Below are 19,083 nucleotides of genomic sequence, written 5' to 3'. Positions count from 1 at the left end.
TGAAATGACAAATGAGGGTAGGGGTTTAGCACCCCATTTTTTTGAGAAATGTGCTCAATTGCAACCTCCATCTGCCCTTCGTCAGGACTTGCTTTTCTGACTATGCTCAGTATTTCAGACCTCTTTATGCTTTGATATACCCATCGTTTCAGCTTCTTCCTGGCTTCCGGAACCCACCGCGGTGTTGTGTACTTTACAGTCTGACTGGCTTGCTATGCAGTACTTACTGACTAGATTGAATGCTGCCAATCTGGTCATCTGGATTTTGCCCGGCACGATTGGTTCACTTATGTAACTTTTTATGAGGGTGACATAGTTCCAATCTCTTATAAATCACATCTGTATACTCCTAGAAGAATTGTGTTTTTCTTGTACTGAAAAAATTCTGACTACCATGCAGATGGCCATTCTAGAAGAACTCCCTTTTGCTAAAGGTAAACGCATTTTTGTCATTTCACCCGTGCCTGCCTTAGAGGTGGTTACGAAAGCTAGTGCTCCTAATGCTAAAGCTCTGCATCCTCGTTAGATTCAATGGGCTACGTCTTTGATGTCGACTGATGTCAGTTGTGTTTTTGACCCTTCTTTGAAAACGCCAGAATTTCTTCAATATGAACATGTTCACCCTCTTCCTTATTTGGTTCTTCCACTTGATCAGTACCAATGTATCGTTTACACTGATGGTTCGGCTCAACCGGCCATTGGTTCTAAGCAGACTTATTCAGCAGCTTGCGCTGTTGTTGCAGGTACAATGAAAGAGTTTTTCACTCTGCAGTGGTTCATACTCAGTCCCTCGGAGACTGCGCGGCCCATCTGGCCGAATAGAGAGCTCTCCTTTTGGCTCTCGAATATGCTGATCCTGAATTACCCACCCTTGTTGTGTGTGTGATTCTTTTTATTGTGTACAATTTTTCTATGGGAATTCGTTTGTTTTTTTGGAAACAAAATGATTGTCGGCATTCTAAAGGTAGCACGATAATGCATAAAACGCTTTTGGTTCAAGTGGCCGCTCTTAAAGAATGCCTGCCACTTTAACTTATCGTCCATACATTGGGACATCGTGTGGGAGTGCACGCTGTTGGAAATTCGATGCCTGGTGGAGCAGCCAAATCTGTAGTAGCCAAATCTGTAGTAGCCACAGTTACTTGTTCTATGACTAAAATAGGCAATGACATTTTAGTAGCTTTTGCCGCTTGTAGGGAGGGTACTCCGTTTCCTATGGGGTTTCCTTCACAATACACTTATCAATTAACTACTGACAAAGTTCCTTTTATGTCCATTCCTGAGGTTGGCGATCACTTGATTCCAAGCCTTGACCGCAGACAGTCTCTTATAGTGGTCTCCCATGAAGGCATGGCTTCAGCTCACACAGGAGGAGTGGCTACTGTTTCTCTTTTACAACAACACTATTGGTGGTGCGGTTTATACCCACAAACTCGCACATATATCCTTTTGGATGCATTATCTTGATCATTGCGGGCCTCTTGTGTCTGTTAATGCTTTCAAATACATTTTGGTTGGTGAGGATTTTTGCCCTATGTTCCTTTGAGTTTGGCCACAGCGTTCTGTTGAGTTTGGCCACAGCGTTCTGTTGACACTCATACTGTTATAAATGTTTGCATGTCTTTATCTGAACATATGCCTGTGGCGCTTTCCATTCAGACCAGGGTCTGGCTTTTGCCTCTAAGGCTTACCTGGATTGGATGACATCCGTGGGAGTACAGGTGCATTTCTTGTCTCAATATAGGCCCGAGGGCAATTCTGTTGTGGAGCGGATAAGCCGTGACTTAAAGCAATCTTTAACAGCAAGGGCATACTATTTTAAATTGGTTTCCACTTTTTTAAACTAAATATATGCTTACTCAGGCCAAGTTAATATATGCATCCCGCCTTATTGATAACTTAGCCCTGAAGGGATATGATTATTGGAAAGACAATATTGAATTGAAATCAGTATCGGGCACTAAGTCTTGGCAAGGCCAAGATACAGAATCTCTATTCCGTGCATGTCTGCTACCTACACAGATCATTTTTCTTAACCACACAGTCCAACAGACTGCTTGTTTGGAGTTGGCTAAGATTAAAGAAATTAATACTCCCATGATTCCATCCTTAGCCCTTTTTGAAAATTGGCAGTCTTATGTAAATTCTACTGAAGATCAACTAAATTATGTGATAAGAAATGGTCCATTTATTTCTTCTATGACCTAGGTGGGCTTTGTGGCCGACAGACATGAATGCTTGTCATTCTCGTTTCATGAACACTACTTCAGGATTCACATTAAATAGACCTGATCCACGTTACCCACAGACACCACATTCTAACACTGTTTCAACTTATTCTGTAGGTATATTTTGTCAGCAATGTTTAAAACATTCCACATTGTCTGCCATGAAGCGACATCTTTGTCTCCTATCAGAAAACATACACCTTTCTGATTTCCTTTTGGGTCCAAAATCCCCTCGTTCGAAAGGATTTGTTTATGCTGCGTATAATGAATTTTGGAAATTGTCGCGAATTGAGGATGCTGTACGCTTAGGCAAAATTGATCAGGATAATTGAGATAAAGTGCTTGCTGTTGATAGCAGTATTCATACATTATCATCTTGTATTTATACTTTAGATAATATTGTGTCTTCTGTTATTGATATTGTACAAAATGAAGTGTCTACCCTGTATCATCGTCAGTATCAACTTATATCAGATATGCAATTTGGTTGGACACTGCAAACACGTTCCTTGGCATTTTCCAAATTGTAGCGCTTTGTTCTTACCATTCAATTTAACACCCCAAAATATATTAATGGCTATGAAAGACGCTAGTTACACTATGCTACATATAGAGAAACGTGAACAACTTCCCTTCATGGTAGCGGAAACTCTTTCCACAGTTTGGTTAATATACAGTGTAATCTCGTTGCCCATCTCAATGTTTCAGTTCACTTCCTGCATGAAACAATTCCCTGTAGGTAAATATGAACCTCTTGGGAGCAGTTATATACATGAGTTATTGTACCTGCCTTTTATATATCGTTGTCAGCGAGCTGAAAGTGAAATTCTTCTCACAGGGGAAGAATGTGACTCATCTGCTGGTCATTCCCTTGTGTGTCAACAAGTAAAAATCCATGGTGCTTGTAATGTTTCTACCCCCAATTTGGCTTGTTATTTGAACGTAACTCCTATTCCTGCAATTATTCCCACTCTCACATTGCTTTTGAATGGCAGTAATCTTGTTCTTAATGATCAGGACTGTTGTTGTCTGCGGGTGGGAATTCTGTATGTGATGTCTGGTTTCCCAGTTAGTTACGTGTTGCAACAACGTCCTCAATTAGGCCACAAGATAAATGAGCCAGACAGAACCTATTTTATGAGGGCCACTATGGGTGAAGGAGAAATACCCCTGTTGTGGATGTAGGTTCTGCTTCCTAATAAGCACTATGACGTTCATGGAGTTAGGTCTAAAGGTTCCTTGGACTATAAATCGGCATACTATGTGCAACTCAGAAAATGTTATCTACTTGATCCAGTGTCTATGTAATCTTCTTTATGGGGGAATGACCATAAGAAAAGTAAAAATAAGAATATCTGAGAATAGAAGCAATATTCGATGTAAAAATAATATTACAAAATTGACCATGCATTTTTGGGAAAACTCATGCTAAAGACCATTTAAAGTGGACAGTTCTGGCTAAACTTAACTTACAAGGTAGCACAACAAAAATGTAAATCTACTGATTAAGTGTGAACAACGCTGGTTATACAGATTGGGGAGCCATTTGAGAGGCCTAAATGATGAAATCCCATGGCACGGGGAGGTTCGACTAGTTAGGTGGGGAGGGCGCAGGTATCAAGTTAATTGGATGGTGGGATTCCAGAGGAACTGTCAATTCAATATCCTGTCTCTGTATTGTAGTATGTGTATCTTATTGAACGTAACCCAAAGTTAGTTCAAAATTATGTTCATGAATGCTGACTATTGCTTTAATAAAAAGAATTTAAAAAGAAAAAAAAAAAGACATGAGAAACACCGCCCCAGGGTTGGGATGCTATTGTATTGCCTGAGGAAACCTCCTTTGAGATTATTAAGATGTTGGGCTTTGGGTCTTCACCACGTTTATACTACCAGAAGACACAATTAGTAATAAATAAAAGACTTAAGTGGGCAACCTGGGCAGTATTGAGACTTGCGTCTCATAGTTGTAAGAAAAGGAGTGTTTTCAGATCCATATGATGTAGAATTCTGAATAAGAAGAGAGATGCGTTCATATAGATATTTATGTACTTTTAACTGCAATTTTCTCAGGAACTACTGAACAGATTGACACCATATATGCAAAAGGCACATGCCTGACCTGAGGACTACCTCTTTGCCAAATTTCAAGTAATTCTGTTCAGCCGTTCGGGCTGTACCTTCGACTAAAGGTCCTATGGGAAAATGCATGGGGAAAACGCGTTTTGGGACCCCCCTTTTTTCTCAGCCCCCGCTTGACGAATCACCCCGAGACTTTAGGGTAGGAGCTGAGCGTAGCGCCCCATTAGTTTTGAAAAATTTGCGAGGATTCGTCAACCGGCGCCAAAGTTATTCAAAATATAATTTTTAGATTTCCTATGGGAACTTGGTCCTAACTTTAACTATCTACTGGCGACTGCCAGTAGATAATAAATATATATATATATATATATATATATATATGTGTGTGTGTGTGTGTGTGAATAGTGTGGGATAGGTTTGTGATCTATCCTTTAATTCTTTGATTCTCTATTTGTTTGACTACCGGGCGAAGCCCACATGGCCTCCCTGGGTTAAAAAAAAACTACCAAGACAACTGGGTAGGATTGAAAATGTTATTTTATTTTTTTAATTTAAGAAATAAAAAAATCACCACCTTTTGTGCTGTGTATCGATTGGTTTGCAGTGCTTTCTTTCATGTTTTAAAAAAAAAAAAAAAAAAAATCTGTATTACAAGTATATCAGACTGAGCGAAGCCTTTTTTAACAATTTAACAGTGATGGAGTGTCAGTTTCTTTTTGAAAGTTGTCCCCTTTGTTTAACAATTGCTACTTCTGTTCCCCTGTAGAGATTACTCCAGCGTCTCATACCAGGAGTGTAAAATATGTTTTTGCTCCCTGCCACTACTTAACCCCTTCAGTGCCCATGACGAGCTGGACTCGTCATGGGCCGCGGTTGCGCTGTGCCCATGACGAGTCCAGCTCGTCATAGACCCCGTTCGCTAATGCAACGGCCGGCACAGGGCGGGGAAAGGGGCGGGCACTGAAGGGGTTAAACACTAGACAACTGACAGTGGACCGTGGTCCCAAACAGGATGACAATAGGGATCTGAAAGTACTGAATAAGGTCTTTAACACGTATGGGCGTAAAAATTCAGCCGAAGCATGTTGAAGATTTAGAGATGGTAGGGTGATAATTGTCCCACTGACCATTCAGACGTTGATATTTTTATTTTTTTATTCTGTCAAAGAGAACCCACAAATAAAATCAATTATTTGGAAATCACTTTAGTTAGTTGTAACCATACTAGTGTTCTGATCCCTGAAATGTACTAGAGCCCAGTTTCTTTAGGGGCGCCACCATGGTACGCACATCTGAACCTTAGGTGTTACAGCATATCCCATGATGAAGCATGCCACGAAAGTGAATGAGGGCTTTGCTTACTAAGTAGTGGGATACCTCACAGAAGGTATCAAGAATAATCTTCATCAATCTCTTTTGTGTGTTATGTCAGGAATTTCTAAAGCGTGCGTATACCCGAGGGCATCTTGCCGCTATCTGAGGGGCAGGCTAGAGGCAGTTTCAGAAGTTAAATAGCCAGGTTTTTATCTCCTTCCTAAATGCCGTTAAAGAAGGGATTGTTCTAATATGCAATGGCAGGGTGTTCCAAAGTATGGTCGTGCTGAAGATACTGCTTCTGCCACCCCATTGCATCTTTTTAAATTTGGACACTTCTAAGAAGTTAGCTTTTGGAGACCGGAGTTCTCTGTTGGGCATATATCGTTTAAAGGCCGATCTAAGACAGTCCGGCCTGTATTATGCATTCCTTTATGAGCAAGACCTAGGGCTTTAAATTTAGCACGGCTGCGCATAGGCAGCCAGTGTAGCTTGCAAAGTCTCTGGGAGATCGAAGGAAACTCAGGAAGTTTTAGGATCATTCTAGCCACTGAGATTTGAACCGACTGTAGTCGTCTCCTGTGTTTTTTCTAAAAAGTTTAGATGGAGACATTTGAATAGGACTAGTGCAATAATCAGGGTTTTCCTATGGCGGACGGGATGAATGGCAGGATCTTCCTGATCAGTTTTAATATGTAGTAAGCTGAGGAGGTTATAGCTGATACTTGGGCACTCATATTGAGGTTGTCGTCAATAATGACTCCTAAATTCTTAGCTTTAGTTACACGAAGGGGAGGGTGAGGCAGATTCTCCGGCCACCAGTTAAGGGACTAAGCTGGGGAGGGGTTCCCGAATTTTTTTTATCTCGGTTTTACCTGAATTAAGTTTCAGGCAATGTCTACTCATCCAGCCACTAACCACCTTAATGCAGTTTTGGCATCTTGGAGGGCCCAACGTATCATTGTTGACAGCAGCAATTATCAATTGGATATCATCGGCATAGGATGTTACCTCCAAGTAGAAGCTTTTGACAAGAGGTGACAGTTTGGCTACATAAACATTAAAGAGCGTTGGGCTCAGGGATGACCCCTGAGGGACTCCACAAGGTAAGGAAAAGGGTGTAGAATTAAATTTCCCTAGAGCTACTATTTGTATTCGATCTCTGAGGAAAGAGGTGAGTAAATCCAGAGCAATACCTATCACTCCTATTTCCTGTGTGTGATTCTGTTAATACTTGGTTGTAGAATTAAATTACAAATAAACACATGACTAAAATGTTAACTGCCATGTTAACATGATTAAAAATATCAACCTACTGTGTTAACCTATTTAATAAAACCTAATTTGTTATTATCAGACCTTTCATTGGACATTCACAAATGTTGAGGAGGATTGAAGAATTCTGGTTTACTCATCTTTTTATGTTTATCTATTTTCAGAAAATGTATTTAAAAAAATTTGTTTTGTGTTTAGAATGGCACCAATATGATGACATTGTTTGTGTAAAGCCGGAGAAAGGCCCTCTGAAGAAATTTTTGGCTTACGCTGGATGGGACGATAAAAAGCGTAGTGTCCTAAAAGGGAAGGAGATAGCTGGTGAAATCATGCTCGACAGCATCTTCAACATCCTCACCAGCTTGGACTCCACCAACTTGAACAGCTTCCTCTTTCAGCTTCAACACTTCTATCATGTATCATGCAACCCAATGGTGCATGAGAATGAACCAAAGAAGTGGACGTCTCTGCAGTTTGGCCAAACACAGGTGCTTTTTGTTCCCTACTTCTCTGTATGATAGTGATTGCTAAAGGAATCTCCACTTGCTTGTATCCCTCTTAAATTATGTTGTATGTTTTATGTAAGTATGGGTAAACTTTTTTTATTTATATACTGATAATGAGTATGTTTATATAAACCTTTCTATTGCATATTTTGCTCCTTTGTAGCCCCACACATAACATGGTGTGATTTCCAGATTACATAATTTGTTGTTTTGGTTTGACATTTGCCCCCAAATGCAGGCCGCCTGGTGCTAAATACTCTATGAAGCCTTGAGATATTCACATTGTGAAGCCTTTCCTGTCTTGCGTTTTCAATCATCTACTGAAATTTGTACTTGTTGAGGACCCAGATGATATTCCTTTTGTGATGATGAAAAAGGATCCTTTTGTCTCCGTGATTCAAGGAATGCCCTCCGAGTGGCAGGTCCTTAATTCTTGGAAAGGGGGCACCATTCTCCCTATCCATAATCAATGTCCAAGGGCACCACCCCAAAACTAATATGGGTTGCCAAGGGTGCACTGTTCCCCATAAAGCAATCTGGTTTCTAGTTCCAATGTTATGTCTTGGATAACTTAGCTGTGGTGTATACTCTTTTGGATAAATATAACATTATTAAGCAGCATCCAGGTTATGCTGCCCTTATTAATTTTTCAACTGCATTAACCAACCAACTCTTCGGTGTAAATTGGACACTTTTGGCATCCTTGTACTTCCCCACAAATGGATAGGTGGTGCAGGGTAATATTGGGATCAGGCAAAGGATTGACTGCTTGCATTACCATACAGGATTAGCTAAAGCAGGGGTGACGTTTAGCACCGGTCTTTATTCCCTTGGGATATGTATGATTTTCCTCTGATGTTCTATGGTATTTGAAAGCTTGCTTCAAGCTTGGGTAATTAAATGTGCTATTCTCTGTTGTATACAGATAATACGCATGTTTGACCTAACACCAGTTGGCCTCCAGTAAGTAGGGTCTTGGTACCTTGGAATCTTATGCATGCAGCCACTTTCTAAAAGTGAATACTGGCAAAAGCAAAGTTGTAGTTAACTCCTAAGATCAAAGGTTTGAGCAGCAACATAGCTGGAGAATGGATAATAAGAAAATAGATAATGTTATCCACTTCTTCTATCTTGATATGGTTCTTACTCAGAATAGTTCTGTAAATCTCCACATCTAGGAATAGAGTGCACAAGTAACAACATATGTGAGGATTTACAAAAGGTTTATAGTGCAATGGGAAAGAGGTAGTTTCTCTTATGTTGGAACTCTATGAGTAATGTACCTCCAGCTCTTATGTATGCTGTTAAATTCTTTGTTTTCAATAACCTTCTTTTTAAATAAAATAGAGGGAACTGTTTTAAACAGATTGACTCTGAAGAGCTTTCCTGTTAAATCTTAGTGCCGAGAGGATGGTCTAACAAGTTCCTACCGTAAGGTCTTTAGGCAATGGCTTGTTGAGACTTTCTTGATTTATACGTCTGCTATTGATTCATTGGCAAATTTGGTAAGATATGAAGTATTTTGTTGATCAGGCCACTTGTTTAGATTTCCAAGAAGTTTAAAGTTTGCGCTCGGTCAGTTAAATATCCTTTTTTCAGGTATATTGGAACGTCCTAATATTCAGATGAAGTTTAAAATTAAGTATGCATTGGCTTGAGCTACTTTTCTATGTGATATTGCCCCTTGCTCAAGGCTTAAATCATTAAAAAACAAGCATTGGCATAGCCAATAGGTCTCGCCTTTGGGACCTTATAAGGATTTAGTTATGCAGCAAAATATCATTGGTACAACAGCATCAACTGTTGCATGGCTAATCACTTATAAGGTCCCACAGGTGAAACCTATTGGCTATGCCAATGCTGGTTTGTTTTCTTGTGGTTGAACGTTTCGGAATGAACCATGATGGAATTGGAAACTCCTGTGGGACCAAAGGCCACGAAGCTGCTAAGTTAATGGCTTCTCACATTACCGCAAACACCAACCCTTTCTCCTGGTCAGCCTGCAGCCGGGACTACATAACCAGCTTTCTAGAGTAGGTGTTGCTGCAGAAACCTGACCCGCTCCATAGCTTAGCACTCTGCGGCCTAAGTAGTCACAGGAGATGTGGGGTGATTCTAGAATATCAGGCCGCAGCTCCCGTAGAGGCCTGGCGCATTCCTTCAGAATTCCAAGCCAAAAGCAATTAGTACTTTAAGTGGTGTGATGATGACACGGGCGTTCTGTGCATTTGGCGCGCTGCGCAGATACTCTAGTGAACCTCTGCTGAATGCATTTCCCCTTCTAGGGATGCGAAGGTCACCAACTAAAGAAGACGCCACTCAATTAGTTGTCCACATGCTATTATTATATATATATTTTTTTTTTACTGAGGTTGAAAATGCGAAGTATCTAATGATTTTTCAAAAGCTACAGCTAAACGTAAACTCTGGAGAAAGTATAAAATAAGTGGCCTTTAACAAAGAGAGCTTTAGGATGTCAGACAAGGGGCAGTGTAGATTGAATTTAATCGTAGTTTTGGGTCAGTTGTTCATATAATATTTCTGCCTGGAGTGCCACTGTCAGGCAGTGTAGATTGAAACAGCGTCACTTGTTTTTGTGGGGAAACCGCGGGATGCTGTCAGTAGAGACCACAGGTTGAATTGATAAACTTTCTGTTGCCAGGCAAATCCTTTGTAATATGATTTTTTAAGTTTTTATGTTACCAGTATCAAATTGATGCCGGATGTGCTGTGCGAAGCTGACTACAGCCAACATGTAATGCAATAAAGGCATGTTTGAGGCATATGAGCTGCAGATCACACACTAATCATAGATTGCCATCTTGTTTTGCCCTTGTTTTTGTCTTGGAAAAGTCTTTGGAAGTCACGAGATATGTGACTCCTCCTTTGGATGATAGTGCGCATGGGCATCAGCTCCATCTTGAGATTGTTTTTTTCCGCCATCGGGCTCGGATGTGTTTCTCGCGCTCCAGTTCGGAACCGTCACCGATTCCACTTGTTTTCGATCGCGATCCCTAGTCGTCGCGCATCTCTTCAACATCGAAGTCCTCGATTCCGGTTGTTGACGAAGGCCTTCGGGCCTACCTGGGCCTTGTTATCTGGCTCATGGAAAGGACGCCATTCAAGAAATGTCCTCAACGTGGGTCGAAATTTCCCCACACCGATGTGCATGAGGTGTGCAACCTCGGCTTGTCCCTGGAGCATGAGGCCAGAGACTGTGTGGCTTGTGTCTCTTTCCACTCGAAGAAGACCATTTGAGATCGTCGAGCCAGGAGAACAATGGCTCGCTTGTCGGCGCCCATCCCCGATGACATCTTCCCGGAGGGCGTCGATGTACCAGAACAGCAGCGCATCGAAGAAGGTCCCATCAGCGCCTCCGAAGCCGATGACTCCGACCTCGAGTACATCACTCCTGGGCGGCGGGTCGTAAGTAGAGACGTCGAGCCTGACCCCCCCCCTACACCATCGAAAAAGGCTTCAGTCACACCCTCGGGCCCTGGTGCACTCTCAGAGACTGCTTCCCATGCCCCGCCCTCGGGCCCGGCATATAAGCCTACTAAGCCTTCAGGCGACTTGGGCTCGAGTCTGTCTACCATCGGTACTGAGCGGACCCCAGCACCGAAGAAGAAACCGCCCTCCTCCTCCGTGCTGATCACTGCCTCCACATCCAAGCACTCTGCACCGAAATCTACAGGCACCACCCCATCGACTCTGAAAAAACACTCGGAGCCGAGCAAAAAGCCGATCCCTAAAGCTTCGGATTCACACCCTTCGGAGCCGAAAAAAGCCTCGGATCCGAAAAAACACTCTTCCACAAGCAGCCACAGAGACTGTAAAACATTACAGTTCCAAGCCAAAGGAGCACAAAACCATTCCAGAGTCAGTGCCGCGCAAGTCTTACAAACCGAAACGGTCGGCGCCGAAAGACCAGCCTCTATCAGAAGAGCTATTTAAACCAGACTGTAAACAGACAAATCTTCTAAAAGACCCAAAAACTGGTCAGCTGACTTTAAGTACAAAGAAGAGACCATTGGATACGCCTGTACCGGCTCCACCACCTAAAAAAAGGGACATTGCAACATTTCCCCTCAGGGTCCCTTCTCCACCACCTCCTCCCCTGCCTCCTCCCCCACCTCACCATTCTCCTACACCATCTCCTCCACCAATGGATGATGATGATGACACCTCCGATGACACGGGAGGGGTGCGGATGATGAGACACTAGGGGATACACCTTATTCTCCTGACCCCTGGGACGATTATAGTACGCCAGACGTCCCTAATGTTCCACAGGATGACATCTACCCCTCCAGGCCTTCCCCTCCTGATGACATAGTGGGTTTTCATCAGCTTCTACACAGAGCTGCCCAATACCACAGGGTTGACTTGCATCCTGACCCTGTGGAAGAGGATTTCCTTATGGACACCTTTGATAACCCACAAAGGTCCACCACTATTCTGCCCATGCTAAAAGGAGTTACCAAGCATGCACCTGAGGTATTTAAAGATCCTGTCAGGGCTAGGGTTATTTAACCCCAGGATCGAGAAAAAATACAAGGCTGCTCCAGCAGACCCAGCATACGTTAAGGGCTCTGTACCACTAGACTCCCTTGTAGTCTCCATTGCTAGAAAGAGGGCCAACTCTCAGACATCAAGGGACGCTCCACCCCTGATAAAGATTCCAAACTCTTAGATGCCTCTGGCAAAAGAACCTATTCACAGGCAGCTAACATATGGCGTATCGCCGACACTCAAGCGCTGTTAGCCAGGTACGATAGGGCACATTACGACCAGCTTGAAACCCTATTGCAACACCTCCCGGACAAATAGAAGGTTAAAGCCAATCACCTTATACAAGAGGGGAAACTCATCACCAACACAACCATTTGTTGCGCGCTGGACGTGGCAGATACCGCCTCCAGAGCTGTCAACACAAGTGTTCTCCTGCGTAGACATGCCTGGCTACGCATTTCAGAGTTCAAACCTGAAGTACAAAGTTCCATCTTAAACCAACCATTCGATCAGGAACACTTTTTTGACCCTAATTTTCATTCATCCCTTGAAAAGATGAAGAAGGACACGGACACAGCTAAAGCAATGGGAGCCTTGCATTCGCAAGCTCCCAGACGTTCCTTTCGTCGTCCCTCTTACAAGGGCACCTCCAGAGGCTACTCCTCTGACAACCCCTCCACCTCTTATAAGACTCCCACCCAGTCTACATTCACCAGAGGTTACCAGAGAGGAGGCTACAGAGGCAACAAAAACAAAGGTAGAGGCAAGACCAACAACACCCGCTCTACCTCCACCCCTACCCAATGACTTCCCACCGTTCCCCCGGCCCATTCCACTCCAGTCGGGGGACGATTACAACAGTTACTGCCTGTTTGGACCAACATCACCACAGACAGGTGAGTGAGACAAATCATTCAATCGGGCTACTGTCTATAACTCACCTCTACCCCCCCAAACATACCACCCAAACAGCGCCCAATGTCGTTAGAACATTTATCACTGCTCAAGCAGGAAGTCATCTTCCTCCTAGAAAAGAGTGCAATAGAACCAGTTCCCCTGCACCAACAAAACACAGGAGTTTACTCTCTATATTCTCATACCAAAAAAGGACGGCTCTCTGAGACCTATTCTGGACCTCAGATCACTAAACCTCTACATACAGTCAGACCATTTTCACATGGTCACACTTCAGCAGGTCCTTCCTCTTCTTTCACAAGGCTACTTCCTTGCCACTCTAGATCTCTAAGACTCCGACTTCCATATTCCCATTCGCACATCTCACAGGAAATCTCAGGTTCGTAGTGGACGGTCAACACTACCAATTCAAAGTACTCCCTTTTGGAGTCACCACAGCACCCCGGGTATTCACCAAGTGCCTGGCGGTAGTGGCAGCTCATCTAAGAAGATAGCACATTAACGTCTTCCCATATCCAGACGACTGGCTCATAAAAGCCAGCTCATACAGTCAGTGTGTACACCACACTCACGCCACTACTCCATGACTTGGGGTTTACAGTAAACCACGCAAAGTCTCATCTACAACCGTCCCACATACACCAGTATCTAGGTGCCACAAGAGACACCTCAAAAGCTCTCGCTTATCCCAGTCCAGCCAGGATAGCAAGCCCTCATAACCAAATTTCAGTCTCCACACTCTCTTCCAGCTCGCGTGTTCATGCAACTCATAGGGATGATGGCCTCTTGCATATTCATAGTGCCTCATGCAAGAGTCCAGAAGCGTCCTCTCCAAGAGTGCCTAGCACGACAATGGAACCAGGCTCAAGGTCACTTAACAGATCTAGTGTTGGTAGACGGTCGCACTCGCCGCTTTCTGCAGTGGTGGAACACCGAAAACCTTTCCAAAGGGCGCCCGTTCCTAGAGCCAGTTCCACAGATTGTCCTGACAGCGGACACATCGCTCTCCGGCTGGGGAGCTCATCTTTTACATCCCACCATGCACAGCAGGTGGACTCCTCAACAGAAATTACTCCACATCAACCACCTGGAGTTACTAACCATATTCCTAGCCCTAAAAGCATTCCAAAAGCAAATATCAGGCAAGGCTGTCCTAGTCCACACGGACAACATGACAGCCATGTACAACATACAGAAACAAGGCGGGACACATTCTCTACAGCTCTCTCATCTAGCATAAAGCATATGAAGATGGGCTGTACCGCAGAACATTTTTCTCCTAGCCCAACTTGTCCCGGGAGTCAAAAACAACAAAGCCGGTCTGTTAAGCCGTCAAACGCAACATATTCATGAGTGGGAACTTCATCCGCAAGTTCTTCAACCATTTTTTTCAAATATGGGGCCAACCACATATAGACCTTTGCCACACACGAAAACGCCAAATGCCCAAGCTTCGCCGCCAGATTCCCACACCCATTGTCCAAAGGCAATGCGATATGGATAAATTGGTCAGGCAGATTTGCGTACGCTTTTCCGCCTCTCCCACTCATTCCATTGGTGGTGCGAAAGCTACAGCAACACTCACCTACTCTCATTCTAGTTGCTCCAACTTGGGCCAGACAACTGTGGTACACCACATTACTGGAACTCTCTGTGGTTCTGCACCAAAAACTGCACCTCTCCCCACGCCTCTTAACCCAGAACCATGGAGAGATCAGACACCCGGACCCAGCTCAGCTCCAACTTGCGATCTGGCTCCTGAGGTCTTAGAATTTGGTTACCTTAACCTTCCCCCTGACTGTATGAACGTTATTAAGGAGGCTAGACGTCCCACCACTAGAGCCTGCAATGCAGCCAAGTGGAAAAGATTCGGTGTTTATATGGTCATAACAACACCATCAATCCCCTAGATGTGTCTATCCAACACATCATAGGTTACCTACTACATCTCCAAAGGTGTAACTTGGCTTATACATCTATTAGGTTGCACCTCGCTGCTTACAAAATAGGCAACATTTATCACTTTTCAGAGTACCTGCCATCAAAGCATTTATGGAAGGCTTTAAAAGAATAATTCCTCCCAGAGTACCACCCTCGGCTGTGTGGACTTTAAACATAGTTCTCACAAGACTAATGGGTCCTCCGTTTGAACCTCTACATAAATGTGAGCTACAGTTTTTAACATGGAAAGATACTTTCCTAGTGGCCATTACTTCTCTTAGAAGAGTTAGTGAGTTACAAGCACTAACTATCCAGGAACCTTTCTTGCAAATCCATCATAATAAGGTTGTTCTACGAACTAATCCTAAATTCCTTCCAAAAGTCATTTCTCCCTTCCACCTCAGTCTGTGGAGTTTCCCGTATTTTCTTGCAACCCCAGACAGTAGCAGAAAGAGCTCTTCACACTCTGGATGTCAAAAGAGCACTGCTTTATTACATTAAGAGAACAAACCTTTTCGCAAGACAAAACAACTTTTTGTATCCTTCTCACCACCATATAAAGGCAACCCCATATCAAAATCTGGGATAGCATGGTGGATTGTCAAATGCATACAGATTTGCTATCACAAAGCTAAACGAACATTGTCAGTTCCCCCTAAAACCCACTCTACCCAAAACATAGGGCCTTCAATGGCATTTTTAGGGAACATTCCCTTACATGACATCTGCAAACCAGCTACATGGTCTACACCGCACACATTCACAAAGCACTCTTGTGTAGATGTGCAAACAAAACAGCAAGCTAGTGTGGGCCAGGTTGTATTCAAAACATTATTTCAAACTACTGCAACAGATACTGGTGGTCGCCGCTAAGGAGGAGTACTGCTATACAATCTATGCTTAGTGTGTGATCTGCTGCTCATATGCCTCGAACGGAAAATGCTACTTACCAGTTTGCATCTGTTCTTGGCATGTAGAGCTGCAGATCCACACACGCCCACCCACCTCCCCGGCTACCTTTATCTGTTCCAGTATTATCTTAATTAGATACAGCATACTTGTGCATCTTTTCTGTTTCTCACAAAACTCCATCATTTCCCTGCTGGCGAAAAACAATCTGAAGATGGAGACGATGCCCATGCACACTATCATCCAAAGGAGGAGTCCCCTATCTCGTGACTTTCAAAGACTTTTCCAAGACAAAAACAAGTGCAAACATCTGGGCCCAACACCAGATGGCGATCTATGCTTAGTGTGTGGATCTGCAGCTCTACATGCCAAGAACAGATGCATACTGGTAAGTAGCATTTTCCTTTAGACGCGTAATTATTTGATAAATATATATCACCAACTGTAAAATATGACACTTGACAGGAGGCAAGCATTAAACCTACCTAGATAATGCTGATGCCTACATTACCACCTACGGCAAATGCATTACTTGGAGAATAGTTATTTTGCAGATTTGAAAAAAAGCAATGTTATTTATCATTTTGCAGTGACATGTCCTGCAATGTTTTCATGTTTTTTGAGATGAAGGAACTTGCCTTTGAAATTTATTATAGGTAGAACACGGGAATGTATCTGTATGAATATGTGTTTATCCTATGTAATTGTTGTATAAATGATTTGACTCATGGAATATTTCTCTGTTCCATGTTAAAATGCGGCTGATTACTGTTGTCTAAGTAGATGACTGAAGACTGAAAACGCATTTTTTTTTATTATGGCCCTGCCACGTTGTTCTATTGTTTTTAAAAATAAAAAAAATATATATATATATATATATATATATATATATATATATATATATATATATATATAGATATATATATATATATATATATATATATAGATATATATATATATATATAGATATAGATATATATATATATATATATATATATATATATAGATATATATATATAGATAGTAATGTGGTCCTATGGGGGGAAAAAAGGAATATAAAGAAGAGGCGTACCACCATTTGAACAATGTGGAATGTTACCGTAGGGTTCCTAGAACATTGATTGCTAACACACTCAAGCAATACAAAGACGATGTACAGGCTTGGCACAGAGAGGGCTTACTTACCAAAGAGGAGGTGAAATTTTTGCACAAAGAGCACCCGGTCTTACCAAGCATTTATTTCATCCCCAAAGTGCATAAGGGGGTCATGCCAATCCCGGGACGCCCTATAGTATCAGCAATCAATGGCATGTTTGAAAACATCTCTAAATATATTGACTTTTTCCTCCAAGAGTTGGTGGTGAACTTGCCAAGTTACATACGGGACACTATGGACTTTCTACACAAACTAACTTTACCATCTGATGTTATTTTAATAACTATGGACATCACAGCACTGTACACCAGTATAGCCCATGATGATGGTCTGCGTGCTGTAGAATACTTTCTGGGTAAAAGAAATATGGAGTTCTACAAACATAACACCATGTTAGTCAGTATGATCCGCATTTGTTTAAATAATAACTTGTTTCTTTTTAACAATGAGGCATTTCAACAATTGAGGGGCGTGGCCATGGGGGCATGTTTCTCTCCCAGCGATGCATGTTTACATGTAGGCTGGTGGGAGAGACATGTCCTCATGGTCCGTCATGCGGAATCATGGTCCACTAGAGTGATATCATGGTGGCGTTATATTGACGATATTTTCGTCATTTGGAAGGGCACTGAACAGGAGGCGTTGAGTTTTGTAAATGATATCAATGACAATGATTTGAATCTGAAATTTACTGCTGAGATTAGCTCTAATGTTGTTAATTTCCTGGATGTGACGGTTAATTTCAAGGATGGCAAATTGGAAACCAGTCTATATCGCAAAAGCACATCTGGGAATACAGTGTTACATGCCGGTAGTTTCCACCCACAACATACAATTAAGAGTATTCCCTATGGGGAATTTTTGCGTATCCACAGAGCGTGTAGTACCACAGCAGCGCGTGATAAGCATCAGCTAGATGCCAAGAACAGACTATCAGCGCGTGGGTATGATGAGAAAAGCTTAATTAGAGCCATGAATAAAGCTAACCTCATAAATAGGAGTGATTTATTGATATCTAAAAACACAATAAATCAAGAAACCTCATTGCCTACTGACAACATCCCAGACAATGAGTCTAAGGAAAGTGAAATGAGGCTTATCACTACCTACAGCAGACAGGCCAAAACTATCAAGAAAATTATTTGTAAAGAATGGCCTATTGTGTTAACGGATCCTACTTTAAAGGCAGTACTTCCCAAAACCCCCACTATTACATACAGGCGAGCATTTTCCATGCGGGACGAACTGGTATCCAGTAGTCCGGAAACATCTACTAGTGGTACATGGTTAGCCCCTGTGAAAGGATTTTTTAAATGCTCCTCATGTAGAGCGTGCAAATTTGGTATTAACACTAACCAATACACAACACCTTTCAGTGACAGTCCCAGATATCTTAAGGGACATTATACCTGTCGCACCGATCATGTGGTGTATGTATTGCAATGCACATGCGAGCTAAAATATGTGGGGAGTACGAAACTGCAAGCATTCAATAGAATTTTACAGCATTTAAGGGCAATAGTAAATTCGGATCCAACCTACCCGGTAGCAAGACATTTTAAAACTTGCCACAACAACAATCTGAGCTGTCTGAGCTACTTTATCATAGACTCAGTACCCAAATTGAAGAGAGGTGGCAACCAGGAAAAAACTTTGAGGCAACTGGAATGCAAATGTATAGTAGAGTTGGACACACGCATTCCAGGAGGTTTAAATAATGGGGGAGATTTACATCACTTCTTGTAGTAGCCTGCAGTAGGCATAGTGCACAGTACCATTTTACACATTGTTGTACACTCGTGAGAATTAGGCCTCATTTCCATCTTAGATATACTGAAGAAACTCATGTGTAGTGTATAACATTCAGGCCCTTCATGACTATATAAGACAATACCAAGGTAGTCTCCTATAATTCTCTATTCGTCTACGTTTCACAGTTTTATGTACTTTTATGGGTGTTTTGGATATTCAGCTGCCTCTGAGCTAATATATACAAAACGAATTCTTTGGGTTGTATTTAGTCATTTTTAGCATTTGTGCCATTCAAGTAGAACACCCAATACGTTTTTTAGACATTTTAGACATTGATTGGCTGTATACATACTATTTACATGCATTTGGAAACGATTTAATGGGATTTCCGGTCCGTTATTTTAAGATGTCTAATCTGTCTCATTTTAATGTTTTGCAAGTTTTGCACATTACTTTGTAGATTTGCACATTTTGCTGTGTTTGCACATATATC

General features: G+C 42.3%; 1 protein-coding gene across 2 annotated transcripts in view; it reads left to right on the top strand.

Moving 5' to 3' along the window:
* RNF213 (ring finger protein 213) overlaps positions 1 to 19,083 on the top strand; it is a 2,329,248-nt gene that overhangs the window by 406,792 nt on the left and 1,903,373 nt on the right. For both annotated transcript variants that reach the window (XM_085617427.1, XM_085617426.1), the window contains exon 7: positions 7,098 to 7,387. In XM_085617427.1, coding sequence (XP_085473553.1) covers positions 7,098 to 7,387 — 290 coding nt within the window. The remainder of the gene's footprint in view (positions 1 to 7,097; positions 7,388 to 19,083) is intronic.

The sequence above is a fragment of the Triturus cristatus genome, chromosome 7 (genome assembly GCF_964204655.1).
Source record: "Triturus cristatus chromosome 7, aTriCri1.1, whole genome shotgun sequence".
Taxonomy (NCBI): domain Eukaryota; kingdom Metazoa; phylum Chordata; class Amphibia; order Caudata; family Salamandridae; genus Triturus; species Triturus cristatus.
This window is presented reverse-complemented; position numbering and strand designations above follow the sequence as displayed.